Source organism: Dipodomys ordii, unplaced genomic scaffold, assembly GCF_000151885.1.
Source record: "Dipodomys ordii isolate 6190 unplaced genomic scaffold, Dord_2.0 Scaffold10, whole genome shotgun sequence".
In the NCBI taxonomy this organism is placed as follows: domain Eukaryota; kingdom Metazoa; phylum Chordata; class Mammalia; order Rodentia; family Heteromyidae; genus Dipodomys; species Dipodomys ordii.
In genome coordinates this window covers 14,973,771-14,993,135 of record NW_012267226.1, presented here as the reverse complement: position 1 = coordinate 14,993,135, position 19,365 = coordinate 14,973,771, and the positions used below count along the sequence as shown (strand labels likewise).

General features: G+C 41.3%; 1 protein-coding gene across 1 annotated transcript in view; it reads right to left on the bottom strand.

The window, feature by feature from the left end:
• Fdx1 (ferredoxin 1) overlaps positions 1-13,931 on the bottom strand; it is a 26,855-nt gene extending 12,924 nt beyond the window's left edge. Inside the window, exon 1 of the mRNA XM_013009482.1 lies at positions 13,925-13,931. Within this exon, the coding sequence (XP_012864936.1) occupies positions 13,925-13,931 (7 nt within the window). The remainder of the gene's footprint in view (positions 1-13,924) is intronic.
• Positions 13,932-19,365: the final 5,434 nt, after the last annotated feature.

Here is a 19,365-nt window from a genome sequence, read left to right as displayed (position 1 = left end):
GGGCGCCCCCAGCGGCGGCCATAGCCCCGGGTGTGTGGGAGCTGCCGGAAGCGAGGCGGACCACCGGGCGGCGGTCCCCCAGAGGGCGGGGAGACGGGGGGTCGCCGCGCTGACGCTAAGGGGCGCCGGACGGGCCGGGTGTGTTGTTGCTCCGAGCGGACTGCCAGCGCGCCGCCGACCTTCGGCGTGACCTATAAACCGGCCCGCTCCGAGGTCGGCCCCGCCCCTCCCGCGGAAGACCCCGCCCCTCTCTTCCAGGCCCCGCCCACTCCCTTTCCTTAGGGGCGGGGCTACGTGCGAACGGCCGGTTTTGCTTTAACCTTCGGGCTTCAAGTACAAAAATTTCATTTATTAATGCAAAATAATGTCACCTTTGTGAAGCAACCATAGACGCGTCAAATATTTCAAAACGTAGAATAGTTAAATGACTTAAATAATCTACCTTTTCAGTGATTTTTATTTACTCAATTTTAAACCTAGTCAGTGTGCTTCTGTATTTTATAAAAATATAAAGCACTTGGTAAAATGGCTAGTTTGCACCAGCTAAGAAATAGCACTTACCCTTGTCTAGATGTAATGATTTTATTTTTTTATTCACTTTTTTTTTTTGCTTATGTGGTGCTGAGGAATCGAACCCAGGGCCTCATGCATGCAAGGCAAGCACTTTATCACTGAGCCACCTTCCCAGCCCCGAGATGTAATGATTTTAAAAAACATAAATTCAATATGTCCTAGGAAAATCTGCAAAAACACATAACGAATTATAGCCCTTACGAATATAAATGCACCTTCTAGTGATTATATGAGTCAAAACTACCCAAATTTGAAAAAGTAGCTTCTTTAAAATGTCATAATAGGCCTTGTTTTGAAAATGTTATTATAAATAAGAAACATCTTGATTAAACCGCAACATCAGCATTTCTTAACAAAAAATGTAGTATTTACATGGAAAGGTGGGCATATCTTGTATTCAAGTTTTCAAATTTGATCACCATTAAAATATTCTCTACAACTGATAAAAACTACACAAAGTAAAATGATGAGGTAATATATACTTTGAAGAAATTATTTGAAACAACACTTAAATATCCTCAATGTCTAAACTGTAGAAGAATGCTTTTAAAGATCCTCCATCATGATTATGACATGTATCTCGGTTTCTTCGTCTTAGTCTTAATCTTTTAAAATGTGCCTAACAGGAACGATTCATTTCAAAAGATAAAGCCAAAAAGAATATCTGGAGGCAAATACCCAGTAAAAACAATCTCTGGTTAATAACTAAATCTCTCTCTCTCACTCCCCACTCCCTAGAAAAACAAAACAGTTTACAGCAACAGCTATTCTGGGCATATCAAATAATGACGGTAAGAGATTTTGGAAAGTTTCCAAATGCCTATAGAAGGTATGCATAATTATTTTACAATTATGACTATAACATTATAGATTGTTACAGTCATGAATAGATTTAGGGCTGCTAGAGAAGGTAGGTCAGACAAATGCTGTGTACACAAAATGAGAATTGGGAGGAAATTTTCTTTTGTTCGAATGAAATTTCTAAAACCAGAAAAATGAATTGTAAAATATACTTCATTGTAGTTAGTATGTAATGAAAAGAGAGGCTTTGAGATCAGAAAAAAAGGCAATGTTCAAACCCAAGGTCTACCACATAAGCAATCCAAGACCTTGGATAAATTTTTCTCTCCAAGGATCAGTGTTTCCGTAACTCATGGATAAGATATAGCATGTCAGGGCCACTTCCAGGGTTAGACAAACGGACACACAATGTCCAGAGTGTCACAAACCATGCTCAGTACATCTTCCCGAGCCTTTCCCATAAAACAGCTAAAGACACAAAGTGTAAATAAATGCTCTAAATACAATATAAGATGCTTTAAAGAATATCCAAGCCAGGCTCCGGTAGCTCATGCTTATAATCTAGCTATATAGGAGGCTGAGATCTAAGAATTGAAGTTCAAAGCCAATGAAGGCAGAAAAGTCCATGAGAATCTTATCTCCAATGAAGTACCAAAAGGCCAGAAGTGGAGCTGTGGCTCAAGTGGTAGAGTGCCAGCCTTAAAAAAAGTTAAGGGACAGTGCCCAGGCCCTGAGTTCAGACCATAATGCCTGCACATGCGCACACACTCAGATACACAAAATTCATAGGAAGACAGTATAGATTGGGCGAAGTCCAGACAATGTATGGATCATATTACATTTATTGGTGGAGATGGCTTGAGTAAAGAACAATCATTCGAGTTGGAAAGGATACCACAAAATTCGGACAATCTTGAAAAGGAAGCTGTAAAGGAATAGTTGCTTTTGGTGTTTTGGTTTTGGTTATGGTTTTTCACGCGATCAAATCTTCAAGGTCAGATGGTTTAATGAGAATGAAAGGAACACAGACACACATTCCTTCTCTGCCCAGCCCTCCTCTAGAAAATCCAGATCCAGCTTTGACTTGGGTGAAAAACAGCATTCTGTTTTGAGGACAAAGCTCTATATACACAAAATGACTGTATATTTGCCTGAGTAACCCCAGAGATCTCAGATAAAGAAGCTTACACATTCCAATATTCCTTAGTAAGCATCAGAATTATTCAGCGTGATCATGGAGATAGAGGATGGAAACATGTTGTCCAGAGTTTTAAAGGTAAGCAACTGTTAACTAAAGATTACAGAATTCCAGAGGGATTAGTGAAGGCATCATTGAGTGTGTGCTCTTGTGTATTTTGTTCATAAAATGCCCACTGCCCCATCTTTCTCTTCTATTAAATCCATATTTTGAAGTTCTTGTTGCTATCACAAAATGATGCAGACTAGGTAAGTGCTTAAATCAACTTAAACATATCTATATCCTCAAACATTATCATTTCCCCTTCCTCCTCTTCTTCTTCTTCCTCTTCTTCCTTTTTTCTTCTTCCTCCTCCTCTTCCTCCTCCTCCTCTTCTTCTTTCTTCTCCTTCTTCATTTTTTGGGTGGTATTGAAGACCCCACCCCTTAATACCGCTAGATTGAGAATTAAAATTCAACTTGGATCTTAGGGGCAAGGCAGACATTCAAACCATCTCCCCTTTCTCCAAATGCCACCTTTCCCATGAAGCCATACCTACTCATCCCAACAGATCATCTCATTGTCAGCTAAAGGCCTACACCCTGCATGTATTCTCATAAACTGTGCTGTGTCCATAGTTTCACATGGAATGATGTTTATAGGAAGTGCCTTGTAGTATACAGAGATCGGCCATAAAGTTCCAATGTTTATTAAGGACCTAGCCTAAGCTTCATGGAACTTTGTTCTATCACACATAATTTGTATCTCTCCACTGGAGTTCACAAAGAGTAGGGATGCTATTTTTGTTATCCTCTCCTCAGTACTTGGCATAGTACCCTGCTATTGGAAACCCCAGAGTCCTGTGGGGATTGTGACTGGCTGCAGAAGATCTGACCGTACAATGGAAGAAAACCACTGTCTGAATGATTGTTTTTACTCTGGTGTCTAAAACACACAGGGTTATGAATGTTTGACCTTTTGTATTAATTCCTGTCAAAAGACATCACCTGGAGTTGGGAAGATGGCTCAGTGGTAGAGTGCTTACCTTGCATGCATGAGGCCCTGGGTTCAATTTCTCAGTACCACAGAAGCAGAAAAAGCCAGAAGTGGTGCTGTGGCTCAAGTGGTAGAGCACTAACTTTGAGCTGAAGAGCTGAGGGACAGCGCCCAGGCCCAGAGTTCAGGCCCCACGACTGAGAAAAAAAAATGATATCACCCTTGCATGTACTTATCTTAGTGGAAATTCCTGGATCCCTTACCAAAATGTGCGAAAGAACTTCTTGACTTTTTGTCATTCCCCTCGGAATGTGTCCTTTTGCCTGTTTTCCTGTAAACTCCTTAAAGTTTTCATTGTGCTAATTTGAACCGATAGTATCAGAGGTTGAAAGAAATTTTGAGTTTAATTGTGAAACACTGTGTTTTACAGTTAAACTCCTTTCTTGCCCCATGGTGGTAATTTGAATATTATTTAATAAACAATATTCTGAGATATATCACTGCATGGGCATTTCTTCATCTGTTTCCCCGGAATCTGCTGGTCAAAACCAGGACTCTGCACAGAAGACATTCAGTAGTGGGCTGTGTCAGGAACTATATTAGACTTTCACCATTTCTGGCTCATTTGATTATTAACAACACTGGAAGCTTGGGCTGGAGGTACAGTAGTGCACAAAACAATCTTTGTCCTCTTGTTTTACAGATGAGGAAACCAAGGCTCGCTGTGGTTGTGACTTCCTTAGGAATCATACTGTTTGTGAGTTCACCATTCAAATCTAGCTGCTGTTGGTTTCAAATGCAAGACAGAAGGAAAAGGATTGCTCAGTTTCTTACATTCAAATTAAAGATGCAACTTACTTATTTAAATAAATTTCCCTATTAGTCTTATTGATCTTCCCTCCCTGCAGGCTTGTCTTCTTTCCAATAGAATATAGTATATATAGTGATATATATACACATATATGTATATATCTATCCATATCAATCCTTGACATGTTCTAATTTTTATTACAAAATATTCAATCATTAGGTTTAAGTTTGTCTTTGTGAAAGATCACTACCTTGGCTGTTCTGTTGCTGCTGCTATAATAACACATTATTTTCCCCTTCTTAGGTCAGAAGTCTGATAGGAGTCAGTGATTTATTATGCTACAGTCCTTAGAGTGGAAATCTGCCACAAACTCAAGGCTCAAGTCAAGGTGTCTGCAGGGTCTCTCTCTCCTTTTCAGAAGCTCTGGGATAGAATATGTTTCCTAGTCTTCTACAGACTCCAGAGATCATTTATACCTAGTGGCTCAGTTCTTTGTCTGAAAGCTGGCCACAGCTGGTGAGTCCTCTCCGGGCATCTCTCTTGCCCTTTTCATTGTCCTCCCACCACACAGAAAAGCTTTTCTGCTTCTAAAGACTCCTGTGACTCATTTGGACCCCAAATGCCCAGGGCATTTCCCCATTTCTAGGTTCCACCTTTCACTACATCTGCAAAAGGCCTTTTGCCAGGTAAAGTCCTGGATGCATGTGCTCCAAGACCCAAAGCTAGATGGATATGAAGGGCTGCCGCGGACCGGGTTCTGTCGGGACAACGGAGGATACCTAGGGGAGGAACCTGGAATAGGGGGGGAGATGGCAGACAGACAACTCACACACAAGAGGAGTGGATGCTGAATGCGATTTAATGCAGAGAATAGCAAACTTTTATAACAGAAGTCACCATGAGAGAGGGCAAAAGGTTACACAATCTTGCTGCAGGGCTTCATTCTTGGGTGGTCAGCAGCTGGCATTTGTCTTCGGCTTATCTCTAAGGAATACAATGGGTTCAGGTTTTGATGTTCGTCACCAATTAACCATTACCTATCTTTATAGAGGCCTTAACTTTCCCATAAGATTTTTCTTGTTTTTTCTTTAATAGTAAACCTCATGGAGACCTGGATCTAGCAATTCTCTAGGTCTAGCAATTCTCTTAGTAAATAGCAGGAAATTCTTTCTCCTAAATAATTGCCTCAGCAATTGCCATACATTCTTTCTGTTCTAACTGAGCCTACAGCTTCTAATAAGTCCCTTACAAACAATTCCTTCTGCTGAAGTGACTTTGTGAAACCCCCAATACTTTTAGATTTACTTATAACTTGTCTACTAAACTCCATAAGAGGGGTTTCAGGGTAGCACTTAACTCTGGTGAGTTAGTCATATTTATAGGACACTCATCAGATATTGGAGTAGTCAACACTCTTAAGAAAGAGCTTTGAATAAGGAAATGTTGACAATGAGTAAGTACAAAGAGCAGTAGAAACAGTAAAAGATTAATAGGCACTCTTATGAGGGAAAGAAAGGCAGAAACACATCTTTCCCAGGGGTTTGCCAGCCTTTTTCCAGGAGTAGGCCTCTTAGAAGCCCTATTCTCCGAGGTAGACTTCGGTGAAGTCCCAAAACTTGGAGATAGGTTTCTGTAAAGCCCCATTCTCTGAGGTAGACTTCGGTGAAGTCCCAAAACTCAGCGATAGGTCTCTGAAGCCCCTATCATGGTCTGATAGATGGTTTCCCATGCTAAGCAGACTCTACTGGAGTCAGCGTGGCAAAGGGCCACTCTTTTCTCCTTCTACATTTGAGTTTAAATATCAAGCAAGCTCAGCATCAACACAAACCATTAGCGATTCATTTTCCACCGTCTTTCTGAGGTGCTTTTGGCTATGAACATTAATGAAAGGTTTCCAACCTTCCCTCAATGTGAAGAGATAAGGCGTAATGTGCCTCCCATGTGTTTTACCAGTGCCAAATCTGAAGAGTCTAGAGTCATAAAAAATTTCCAACATTTATCGGAAGCTTGCTCTGTGCCAAGCACACTTTCAGATGCTTCTGATGGTTTGATTTTTAATCTTTAACACTGAAAAGAAACCCAACAACTCTATATGATAGATAATAACATCCTCACCACTTCCCCAATGAATAAACTTCAGCACTGTGTAGACTTAAGTTAAATGAGGTTTCAGGTGTTGCTTAAAAACAATGATATTAGATGGCTTTGGGCACAATAGTTTTGGTAACATACAAGCACAAATGAAACCACATATGCATATTTTGTGTAGCACTGTACAAAATAGATTCATTCACTTTCAGAGTTAAGGAACAATAGAGTAGAATCTACACTTCCTATTTTTCTTTCCATTTCTTTGAATTTAAAGAAATACTTCTGTGTGTGTGTGTGTGTGTGTGTGTGTGTGTGTTTTGGGGGGACTTTAACCCAGTATTAAAAAGTATGTCCTCTTGTTCAGTTGTCTTCTTGTTTCTGACATTTTATTCTAGGATATCTGTTCATGACATTAGGTATATTCTTTGTTCATTAATATGCAGTTATGTTTGGTGTTATTAAAATGAGGACCAGATTTAGGAATTCAGCTAAATTAGGTGCACACTTGTAATCCTAGTACTTGGGAGGCAAAGGCCGAAGAATCAAGAGTTCAAAACCAGCCTGGGCTACGTGAAAAGACCCTGTCTCCAAAAATATTTAAAAAAAGGAAAGAAGGAAGGAAGGGAGGAAAGAAAAAAGAGGAGGGAAAGAAGAAAGGGAGAAGAAGAAGAAAAAAATCAAAGGCCAGTCCTCAGGAATGCAACATTGCACTATCTGCTTTAAGACTGAGTTACCAGAGAGCAACTATCAGGTTTCCTTAAAGCTGAGCGTTAAAGAGTTTATTCTCTTTCAATCGCACTTGTAATTTATGAGATTATCCACAGCAAGGCTTTAGATTTAGAAGCTACCTTGAAAACCCCATTTTGCAGAGTGGTTTACTTTCAATGTGATGGGCATTTTAAATTTCCAACTCTTTTTTTTTTCAAAGTTATCCTCCTACAAAATAAAATCGCATACCATTGTATCTTCCCAGTGACTTATGAGCCCAGCGTTTGACAGCTCATTGTGCCTGAGGCAATCTTGTTTATGTCAGTAGGAGAAATGGTGCAATGTCTATTGAGGGAAATAGGATAATATTTTTCTTAATTAAAAATTAATTTACCCTCTAACCCAGGAGTCCCATCCCTATCCCCCCCCAGGAATTTATCTTCTAAATAGCCATATAGAAGTTAAGTAGAACAAAATGATACCTGCATAGACTTAGGCATTTGCAAAATGTTCTGTAATTGCAAAATGTTAGGTTAAACAATTCAGTTGTCCTTGATTAGAAGATTAGCTCAGTAAACTGTGGTTACACCCCACAATTGAGTAATATGAAGCTAAAGAGAAAAAGAGAGGGGGTGGGGAAAGAGAAGGGAAGAAGAGCTTTCTGTGCAGATGGGTGGCTAGCTATGGAACACTAAGGTATGTTATGTGAAGGAGTTATGTTTGCGCATCAAAAAATAACAAGCTAAGTTAAAACCCTGAAGACTATGCTTTAGCATTATTCTTACCACTTAAAATGATTGAAACCTTTTTTTGGGGGGGGTCCGGTCATGGGGCCTGAACTCTGGGCCTGGGCGCTGTCCCTCAGCTCTTCAGCTCAAGGCGAGCACTCTACCACTTAAGCCACAGCGCCACTTCCGGCTTTTTTTCTTATGTGGTGCTGAGGAATCGAACCCAGGGCCTCGAGCATGCAAGGCAAGTGCTCTACCACTGAGCCACCTTATCCTTTCCCTTAGAAATTTGTATTTTTCTTAACAATAGTTAAAGTCATTATCATGACATATCATCGTACACTGCTAAGGGAATACATCACCTGTTGAATGTTTTAATAATATTTTAAAGTTGCAATTACTCCTTGAAACATGGCGGGCCAGTTCAGTATAACTAATCTGTATGCACCCCAGGAAGAAAAATGTAATCTGTCCCCAAATCCTTGTGTTCATTTGTTTTATAAATTCAGATGATTACGATTTTAGATTTTTTAAAAAGATACTCCAGGGCTGGGAAGGTAGCTCAATGGTAGAGTGCTTGCCTTGTATGCATGAGGCCCTGGGTTTGATTCCTCAGCACCACATAAGCAGAAAAAGCCGGAAGTAGCGCTGTGGCTCCAGTGGTAGAGCGCTAGCCTTGAGCTGAAGAGCTGAAGGGATAGCGTCCAGGCCCAGAGTTCAGGCCCCACAACTGGATTCCCCCCCCCAAAAAAAAAAAAACAAACAAAAAAAGATAGTCCAAATCTAAAGAAAAGAAACTGAAGCCCAAAATGTTAAGTTGCTTATCACAATCCATGACCATAACTAATGATCTCAGTATGTATTTCTCTATTATTATTATTTTTGTCTAGGACTTGAACTCAGGACCTGGGTGCTGTCCCTTAGCTAGTTTTTCACTAATAAGTTAATGCTCTACTACAAAAGCCACAGTTCCACATCTAGCTTTGCTGTGCTTAATTAGAGGTAAGAGTCTCAGATAATTTCCTGCTCAGGTTGGCTTGAGCCTCTAGCACTAATCTTGTGTTTTTATTTTTTGTTTTTATTTTGTTTTTATTTTTTTTCCAGGGCTGAGGACCGAACCCAGGGCCTTGCACATGCCGGGTGAGCACCCTTCCACTGGGCTAAACTCCCAGCCCCTAATCTTATGTTTTTAATGCCTTCGTTTTGCCAATTCTATTTCTACCCCTTTTGCTGCTTCTCAACTGGCTATTAAGAAAGAGCAATGCCATTTCTCTGCTCTGAAAGCTTTGCTCTTGTTCCTATATCGATGATAAATGTGTATCACATTATTTATAAATTCTTCTTTATGCAACATTGAAGAATCATTGCCATGATTCATATTCCAATGTAACACTTGGTTGGTTGATGAGGCACAACATTTTAAAAGAAAATCATGCCAGATTTCCATGTGTTCTACAATAGAGGCAGCAAGCCGCTCTGGTACAGATGAGATGAGGTAAGAGGGAATCACTTGGCAAATGCTGTGCTTTCCGTCCCCTAGTTGGAATGCAAAGACAGTTGCTTTGGAATTGATGACACTTCAAGATGCAATATCAAATACAGCTTAGCCTTAACATAAAAAATGTGTACCATGAAAGCATAATCTGGAACTGTGATATCCAGAATCATTTTGATTTCAGGATATAATGACCAGCAATAGCCTGGGGGGTATGATCTATTACCCTGCCTGTAACTATGAAGTGAGCTAGGAAAGGAACTAAGTAGATATCTAAGCAATCAGTACTAGCAAAATTCTCCAGCTCCAAGAAGATTGTGGTTGGCAAAGAGCCAGATTATATTGCCTAAGAAGTCAAAGAGTAAGGTCCTCAATCTCAGTGTCGCATGAAGATAAAAGGAGGAAGTTCCAGATGTGGAAAACATCTGAGAAAAAAAATGATAGATCATACCTAGATGGTGCTATGGCCCTACCAGGTTCAAAGTTCAGAAAGTAAATCAGAAAAGGAAAGGAGTGATGAGCTTACGGCTTAGGCTATCTATGGTCACTGATCTTAAATCAGAAGATCATTGCTGTCAGCTCTAAAGATTTTCTTCCTTTCATGTGGTTTGGTGAGATGGCCAAGGTGTGCCCTTATAGCCAAAGGAGGCTGACTCTCACAAGCATTCCATAATCTGGAACAAGAAACCAAGTCCCAGAAGGTAGAGGGCAGTAGCTGGAGCGTGAACAGGAAAAACCTCTATTTCCCAAGAGCCTAAAGTTACAAATGGCCAATTGCCCAAACAAGGTATGAAAAGCGGGGGGGGGGGGGGTGTGGAGGAGATGGGGAAGTCTAGGTTGTTCACAAAATCAACATTTCAATCCCCTTCCATCTTTCACTGTCTACTGAGTCATTTCCATCAATGTACAAACATGTAAAATGGTCCATTTTCAAGGAGCCAATACCAGAGTTTTCATTTCGGGCAGTTATAGAGAAAAGGGCGTTGGCCTAGTTTGCCCCTTTGCCATCACTACACATCTGGACCCAAAGAAAAGTAATTCTTTCCAGGCATTGAGCAACCACAGATGAAATTGTGGCTCCAGAGAAAAGATGCATTGATATATTGATGTATGTCTTTGGATGTGGGTGAACCTCACATCCTTGTAATAATATCCATTTGATCATGATATACTATCCTCTTTTTCTATTCCTGGATTTTACTTGCCAATATTTGAAAAAGAATTTCTCAAATATATTTATATAATGTATACATTACATGTTCTAGTTACATATTTATATTTTATATGTATGTATTTATAGAGAGAAAAGATATTTTACATTTTTGTCAGGTATGATGTTAGACTTATGACATCATAAACTGCCTTACGCAGTGTTCACTCCTCCGTTTCTTGAACAGGCTGGTGTCATATTCATGTTATTTCTTCTTTAATGTTTAATTAACCAATGAAATCATATGGGCCTGGAGTTTTCTTTGTGGAAAGGGTTTTTTTATAACAATTTATATACATCAATATATATGTATTCATACTTTCAATTGCTTCTTCAATTGAAACTTGTATGTTTGGGGACTTGTATGTTTGTATCCATGTTATTAAAGGTAACTGGTTCACACCTGCCTATAATATTCCATTATCCTTTGTTTGCAGAAACTATAGCAATATTTTCTTATTCCTGACACCGGTAATGAGAGTCCATCATAAAATAAGTAAAATACCTACATGATCTCCAGTATCGTTCTCTAATTTAAAAAGAACCAGGGATCCTTGAAGAAATGCCTGCCCTGAGGAGTAGGGAGGGAATACAAAAAGATAAATAACTTGTAGTACCTGAAATTGAGCAAGTTCTAACACACACACACACACACACACACACACAATGATGTAAATGTGTCACAGGAGCCAACCAAGAAAGTTACCAATGGGGAAATCAACAATTTCCTGTCCTCTCCTCCCCTTTCCTCTATTCTCCTCACTCCTCTCCTCTCCTCCTCCTCTTGTTCTTCTTCACATCTCCTTTTTTTCTCCTTTTCTCCTCTCCTCTTTTCTCTTCAATAGAACAATTTCAACAGTAAAATAAACCATGGATTTTAACCTAAAGCATAAAATAGATATCCATACTGGTCAAAATCAGTAATTAAACATAGAGTAGAAACTAGACAAATCTCTCCTGTGGAGAATTCCAAGTCATTTTATAAAGATACTTTGCCCTCAAGAGAAGAGGCTCAATTCTCACCTCTCAGGGACATCTGTACATAACGGGTTTGTTCCCAGGAGTACAGGTGAGAAGGGGACACAAAAGACATAGCTTTACAGGAGAGTCCTGAGAAATACTACCTCAGTCAAGGGACCTACTCCAGCACCAATAGTGAGATCCTGTTGATATGTATACCATGAATATGATGTGAGAGGAATGACACATCAACTCTGTAATCTTCCTCTAAGTCTCCTAACCCCAGACTGACTACATTAGCTCCCTTTCTATTGCTGTAACAACGTACCTGAAGCTGGGTTCTTACAAGGAAGTGTTTATTTAGCGGATACTTTGGGTGGCTGGGAGCTGAAGGTCAGGTAATGGTATCTACCTGGCCTCTAATGAGGGTTTCATGGTGGATGATATAACAATACCAGAGGCAGGTAGTGGAAGAGATCCCAGTCAGACAGGAAGTCAGAGGGCCTCCGGGCCCAGACTTACCCTTCCTCAATGGCTGATTCAGGAGCTAACTCACTGTGAGAGTCCAGCCTTGACCCTTTCCTTCCATTGCATTCCCAATAACCTCATAACCTCCCATTTGGTCCCCACTCTTAGAGATTCCTCTGTCTCACTTCACCACCATGCTGAGATCAGGTGGCCAATGCACAAATCTTTAGGGCGCATACTCAAAACACACCCCCAAGTACAGCACTAATCATGAGAATCACCACAGTGGAACCTCGGTTGAGAAACCTTCTGTAGGTTAGTACTCCTTAAAGCTGTCAAGTTCATCAAACAACAAAGAAACTCTGGGCTAGGTGCTGGTGGCTCATGCCTATACTCCTAGCTTCTGAGGAGGCTGAGATATGAGAATTCTGATTCAAAGCCAGACAAGGTAGGAAACTCGGTGACTCTTATCTCCAATCAACCAGCAACATGCTGGATGTGGAGATAGAGCTCAAGTGGTAGCACAAACCTGGAATAGAAAAGGTAAAGAAGAGTTCAAGGTCCTGAGTAACAGCCCAGTACCCCTCCCCACCACACACACAAAACTGAGTACTTGAAAAGATGATCAATAGTAGTATTCATCAGGGAATTCAAAACTACAATGATATACTACACAACACTGGCTAAAATTAAAGACTGATAAGGCAATATTCCATTTCTCTTAAAACACTTACTTTAAAGATAAATAGTATCAATTTGAATATATTCTTAATGTACACATTTATATACCCAATGGAAATGAAATGCAATCCTCACAGTTTTGTACATGGTTCTTAATGTCCATACAGGAATAACTTTGTCCAAACTATAGAATACAAGTCAGCAATAAAAAAAGGAATGAAAGACTAACAAATATGGCCAGAATGAATATGAAAACCATTATGCCAAGCAAAAGAAGCTAGAGAGTAGAAAAAAATGCATGCTGCACAATTCCAATATGCTAAGTCTAGAGCTAAAAGAAGCAAAATCTAACTTGTGGTTATCTGGAATTATGAGTGATGAAATAATGACAGAAAAGTAGTAAGAGAATACTCTAGAAAAGGAAATGTTCTGTGTAGAGACTAGAGTGGTGGTTACTAGAGTATACATTTGTTAAAACTTATATATGAGGCCAGGCACCGGTGGCTCATACCTGTAATCCTAGCTACTCCAGAGGCTGAGATCTGAGGATCATGGTTCAAAGCCAGCGCAAGCAGGAAAGTTCCTGAGACTCTTATCTCCAATTAACCCCAGGCAACTGGAAGTGGCACTATAGCTCAAAGTGATAGAGTGCTAGCCTTGAGCAAAAAAGCTTAGGGATAGTGCATAGGCTGTAAGTTCCAGCCCCACAATTGACAGAAAAAAAAAAAACCAAAAAACTTGTATGAGTACACTTAAACTGTGAGCGTTTATTCTATGTGAATTAAACATCAATGAACTTGGCATTTGCTTATTCATTTTGTGTGGGTTGTAGGGCTTGAACTCAGTACCTCACATTCCCACTTGGCTTTTTTTGCTTATAGCTGGCGCTCAACTATTTGAGCCACAGCTCCACTTCTGGCATTTTTGGTAGTTAATTGGAGATAAGGATCTCATGGTCTTTTCTGCCCAGGCTGGCTTTGAACCAGGAAACTCAGATCTCAGCCTCCTAAGTGATTAGGATTGCAGTCATCAGCTACCAATACCTGGTAAAGTTGGCTTTAAACACACACACACACACACACACACACTTTCTTGATATTACAAAGCCCTCCAACTATTGTTCCATTTTCTGTCCTTCTTTATGGAAAAAGTCAAGGGGTATATTAACTCTGTCTTCCCTTTCTCTCCTCCCATTACACCTTTAAGCCATCCCTTTGAGACTTACACGTCATTCTTCACTGAAATCAGCCAGTTAAGGTCAGTGATGACTCCCCCGCAGCTAAATGTCACGGTCAGTTTCCCATCTTTGTCTCACATCAGCAGAGCATTGGTCATGTCACGTACAAACATCACACTCCTTACCTTGTGTTCACAGACTGCACTTCCGGTTCTTCTGCTCCTTTCATTGGCCCGTCTTCCCATCCCCAGCTCTGACCACTGGAATGTCCCGGGAGACCCATCCTAACTTTCTATTTATTCCTTAGTCCTATTGAGGAATCTCAGACTGGTTTCTGGCTATAAAACACACCTAAGGATTTGCATGTTGGGAAAGCATAAATTTGTATCGCTAGCTCAGGCTCTGTCTACCGCATCTGATTTTCCCACTACCCATTCAACACCTACACCTGGATACCTAGCCAGGCACTTCAAATTAACATATGCAAATGAACAGAAGGACTCATTTCTTCATTACCTTTTACCATAGTTGTTTCTACATCAATTAATAGCTCTATCTTCTGGGTCTTACTTTGTTTCTTTGATGGTATTGTTATTGTTGTTGTTGTTGTCTTGGTGTCAGATATTGAACCCAAGGCCTCACACATCCATTCCCCTTCTAAGCTTCCCCTCCCCCCACAAAAAAAATCTAGCAGTCATGCTTGAGAACTCTTTTCCTATGGTCTCCCATCTAATGAACCCCTCAGCAAGCCCTGTCAGTTTTATTTTGGGGATAGCTCCACCTGATACTCAGACAGGCCTCACTCCCCCTCTTTCTTTGGGTACCTTTTCAAATGTCACATCATTCATGAATTGCTTGCAAAGCATAAAAAAGCAACTAATGACCCCTCCCTGCTTTCTTGTTCTCATAACACCTAACCAGCCTTCTCACATACTGAGGCTTTACTTATCTGTTTTATGTTCTCATAGCAACCTTGCCCTTCCTCCCCTCCCCCCCACCCGCCCCCAGATATTTGCTCCAGGAGAGTAGCAGCGTTAATAAACTCACAATTCCTAAATTAGCCCATAGGAGGTAGATGCTCAGCAAATACCAGTTTGCTATGAATAATGAATGAATTGAGGAAAATCATCCCTGGACTTGAGAGTCAAAGCAAAGGGAAACCATTAGAAATAGAATTCATTCCAAGTATTTGGGATTTGTACATTCCCTTGTGGACCACATTTCTCTGAGCATGGAACAGGATTTGGGAAGCTGTGTAATACCCAAGTGCCAGGTCAGTCCAGGTTTTCCTATGAAAGGTAACAATTACCCCATGGGGAAGCATTTTCTTTTGTCTTTGCACATTGAAAACAGCCATTAAGGATCAGTGGCATGAACGGAAGGGCACAGCTTCTGAAAGCCCCTACTAGCAGAAGTAAATACTGTTAAGGAACTCTAGAATTGTTCTTCAAGAAAGAAAATGTGGCTGGATGCCGGTGGCTCATGCCTGTCATCCTAGCTACTCAGGAGCCTGAGATCTGAGGATCACAGTTCAAAGCTAGCCCACGCAAGAAACTCTGTGAGATTCTTATCTCCAATAAACCACTAGAAAACTGGAAGTGTGCTATGGCTCAAGCAGTAGAGTGCTCGCCTTGAGCTGAAGAGTGCATATCTCTGTCCCCTCTCCCCCTCCCTCCCACCCCTGCCCCAAGGCTAGGTGCACAGTAATGCAAAGATATACCAGGGGGAAGACTGCAGCCCATGCTGGCCCAGGGCACATAGTGACACATGACTAACCCATGTAAAAGTGGGACTGGAGTGATAGAGCACTTGATCAGCAAGTGTAATTGCTCTGAGTTTGAACCTCCCCTCATACAACCCCCCCAAAGAAAGAGAGAAAGAGAGAGAGGAAGAGGGAGGGAGAAAGAAGAAAGATCCAAAGTACCTCAGTTGCCTATCCCACCATGTGAGTACAGAACAAGAAGTCATCTATCAAAAAAAAAAAAAAGTGACCTTTACCAAATACCAAATTTGTTTATATCTTGATCTTGGACATGTCAGCCCCTATAGTTGTGGGAAAGAAATAAAACTCTATTGCTTAGAGCCGGGCGCTGGTGGCTCACGCCTGTAATCCTAGCTACTCAGGAGGCTCAGATCTGAGGATCGCGGTTCAAAGCCAGCCCGGGCAGGAGAGACCATGAGACTCCTATCTCCAATAAACCACCAGAAAACCGGAAGTGGCGCTGTAGCTCAAGTGGTAGAGTGCTCGCCTTGAGCTGAAGATCTGAGGGACAGCGCCCAGGCCCAGAGTTCAGGCCCCACGACCAACAACAACAACAAAAAAAAAACTCTATTGCTTATAAGCCAACTAGCTCATGGTATTCTGTAATAGCAGCCTGAACAGATAGAGACAATAATTTTAAGGAAAAACGTATTAGACTGCTACCTTATTGGAAATTAGTAAACCATGAAATTGAGGTGGCACTGGCTAGTGTGGTCCACTAGATGGAGCCAAAGTAGAGAGAAAAATTGTCACTGGACGATGGCAAATTTACACAACTAGGAATGAATGCTATACAGGATGGATTCTAAATCCTGAGAGTCCGGTAAGCAGCCTGCCAGAGACCTTCCCAGCTGATTCAAATAAGGGGAGGAGAATCAGCCTGAAATGAACTAATAAAGCAAACAACAGGGTGACGCAATGTACAACCGAAAGAACACAAAACTGGATCTTAATCTGAAGTCAAAGGATTTGTTTTTGCTGATGTATAAAACTTTGAACCTTAGAAAATAAATCAGAGGATGGACACTGGTAATCCTAGCTTTTCAAGAGGCCATAAATAGGAGGATTGTGGTCTAAGGCCCTACCCAGGGACAAGACCTACCTGAAGGAAAAAAAAAAAGAATGAAAGATAAATAGGGTTTGGGGAGATGGCTCAAGTAACAGACCACTTGCCTCGCAAGTTTAAGATCATGAGTTCCAGCCCAACTACCACCAAAGAAAAACAAAAAGAAAGGAAGAAAGGAACATGGGTTGAAGATGGATTTGTGATACTCTCTGGATTAGAAATAAAAGACTAATAACTGAAGTTGTAAGGATGTGTGATTTTATGGCAGATATTTGAAGGAGAGAAAAAAAATGTTTAAAAGAATACTGATTGCCAGTGGCTCACAACTATAATCCTAGCTACTCAGGAGGCAGAGATCTGAGGATTGCTGTTTGAGGTCGGTGAGAACAGAGAAATCCTAATCTCTAATTAACCTGGGGTGGGGAGGGGAACCAGAACTGAAAGTGTGTCTCAAGCAGTAGAGCACCAGCCTTAATGGGGGGGGGGGGGAGCGGAGAGAATGTCCATTAATGTCACCAGATAACTGTGACTTATTAATAATCAGATACTTGGGAGTACTTAAATTCTGTGGGTCATTTAATCATTGTGACACTAATAAAATTTTCCTGAATTAAATCTGTTGGATCACAGGTCCTAGATGTATCTTCTGCTCTACTGCTTCAAAAGGTCCTCACACACATCTTCATCAGAGCAAATGTCAGACACGGAAATTAATGGTTTGCCCATCCACCAATAAAAACTGGTCATGTCTAGGTTGGGAAGGTGGCTCAGTGGTAGAGCGCTTGCCTTGAGCTGAAGAGCTGAGGGATAGCGCCCAGGCCCAGAGTTCAGCCTCCACGACCAACAAAAACAAACAAACAAAAAACAACGGTCATGTCTTAAGTACCTTCACTCCTTTGTGGTAAGCTCTTGAAGCCACCCAGTCTCATTTGTGCCCTTTACTTTTCAAGTAGGCTTTGGGAGTTGGACTAAGGGAACTTTTCCAGAGCTTTGAAGCATGGAGTGTGATAGAAGGGCACAGGGAAGCCCAGGGAAGCTGAGGTCACTGTCCCCTCTCTGTCACCCTGGATCTGGGAGAGTGAGGAAGAGATAGACCTAGAGACTTCAAAAGCGGCTGAGCAGCATGAGGACTTCCCTGCCTTTGCAGTGAATGAAACCAGCACCTTTAGTGCATTCAGGCTATTATAATAAAAATACCTTAGGTTGGGTGCTTTATAAATAATTACAGCTTTATGTCTCATAGTCTTGGAGGTTAGAATCTCAGATCAGGGCACCAGCACGCTTGGTATCCTCATACATGGCATCTTTTTCTTTTTTATGCTTTCTTTTTATTTTTCTGTGTCAGTCCTGGAGCACTGTTTGGGTGCTGTCGCTGAGCTTTTTGGCTCAAAGCTAGTGTTCCACTATATTTAAGACCCAGTTCCACTTCTGGCGTGTGTGTGTGTGTGTGTGTGTGTGTGTGTGTGTGTGTGTGTGTGTGTGTGTGTAATTAAGAGTCTCACTGACTTTCCTATCTGGGCTGGCTTTGAACCACGATCCTCAGATTTCAGCCTCCTGAGCAGCTAGGATTCCAGGCATGAGCCACCAGTGCCTGGGTAGGAAAGACTCAGATTCAGTGAGTGGAGAGAGGAACTAACATTCAGACCCTCACATGAGGAAAGATTCAAATTCAGTGAATGGAGAGAGGAACCAACATTCGGACCCTCACATTACTGGTCTAGGAGGTTGTCAGTCATTCTGCACAATACTCCATAGATGCAGGTGTGGAGGAGGGTGGAAGGCTGCAGGGAGGCAGGGTTTGGAGGCTTCACCTAAGTGGGTAAAAAGTACCACTGAGATGGGCTATTCATGAGTAGGATCTCTTCCAGGAGGTGATGATAATGATTGATCATTGAATTTAGGCTGCCGGAATGAGGAAGCAGATACAGGTGCAAAAATCTGTCACAGGCTAGCCACTTCTCAGTGGCCAGGGCTATAGAAGGACATGGGTCATAAGTAGACACGATGGAACCTTGCACTGCTGGCCTCAGATGCAAAGTAGAACTCAATCTCTTTCTGAGCCAGTGACCCAATTTCCTCTGCCTTAAACAGCTCTTGGCACGGGTGGCATCCCCTTTCTGCAGAGAACACTGAGGCCTCCCCTGACCTCCCCTGCTGGTATTTCGTGTGTTTGAAGTGCCAGGCACCAGACTGGGATTTCTGTATACATTTTCTCATTCACCTCTCATGAGAGCAATGTTTATTATGAAAACCAACTAAATCTGAAGGAAGTTAAAAAAAAAAGTGTCCAAGGTTACATAGCCAAACCAGGACCTGAAATGTGGTCTTTCTGATTCTGAGAACCTTCCTCTCACCTTAGCAACTTTCAGAAATGAGTGTCTTGTGGACCAATCAAGTGTACATTGTGCTAAGGTATTTACAAGGGAGCAAGCCAAAGAGGGAGAAAGAGAAGATGTAAGAAAATTGATGGCAGCCCTAATTTCTGTTATTGTTGGTTATTTATTCCTATGGACTCAAGCACTACAGATCATTCAAAATCAAGTGTGGTTTTTGCTGTTAGCTCCAAATGTTAAAACAGGAAAAAGATGTAAGAACTTTCTTTAAGAGCCAGTACTCCTCTGTAGACCTTCTTCTTCTTCTCTTATTTGTCCACAACCTCTT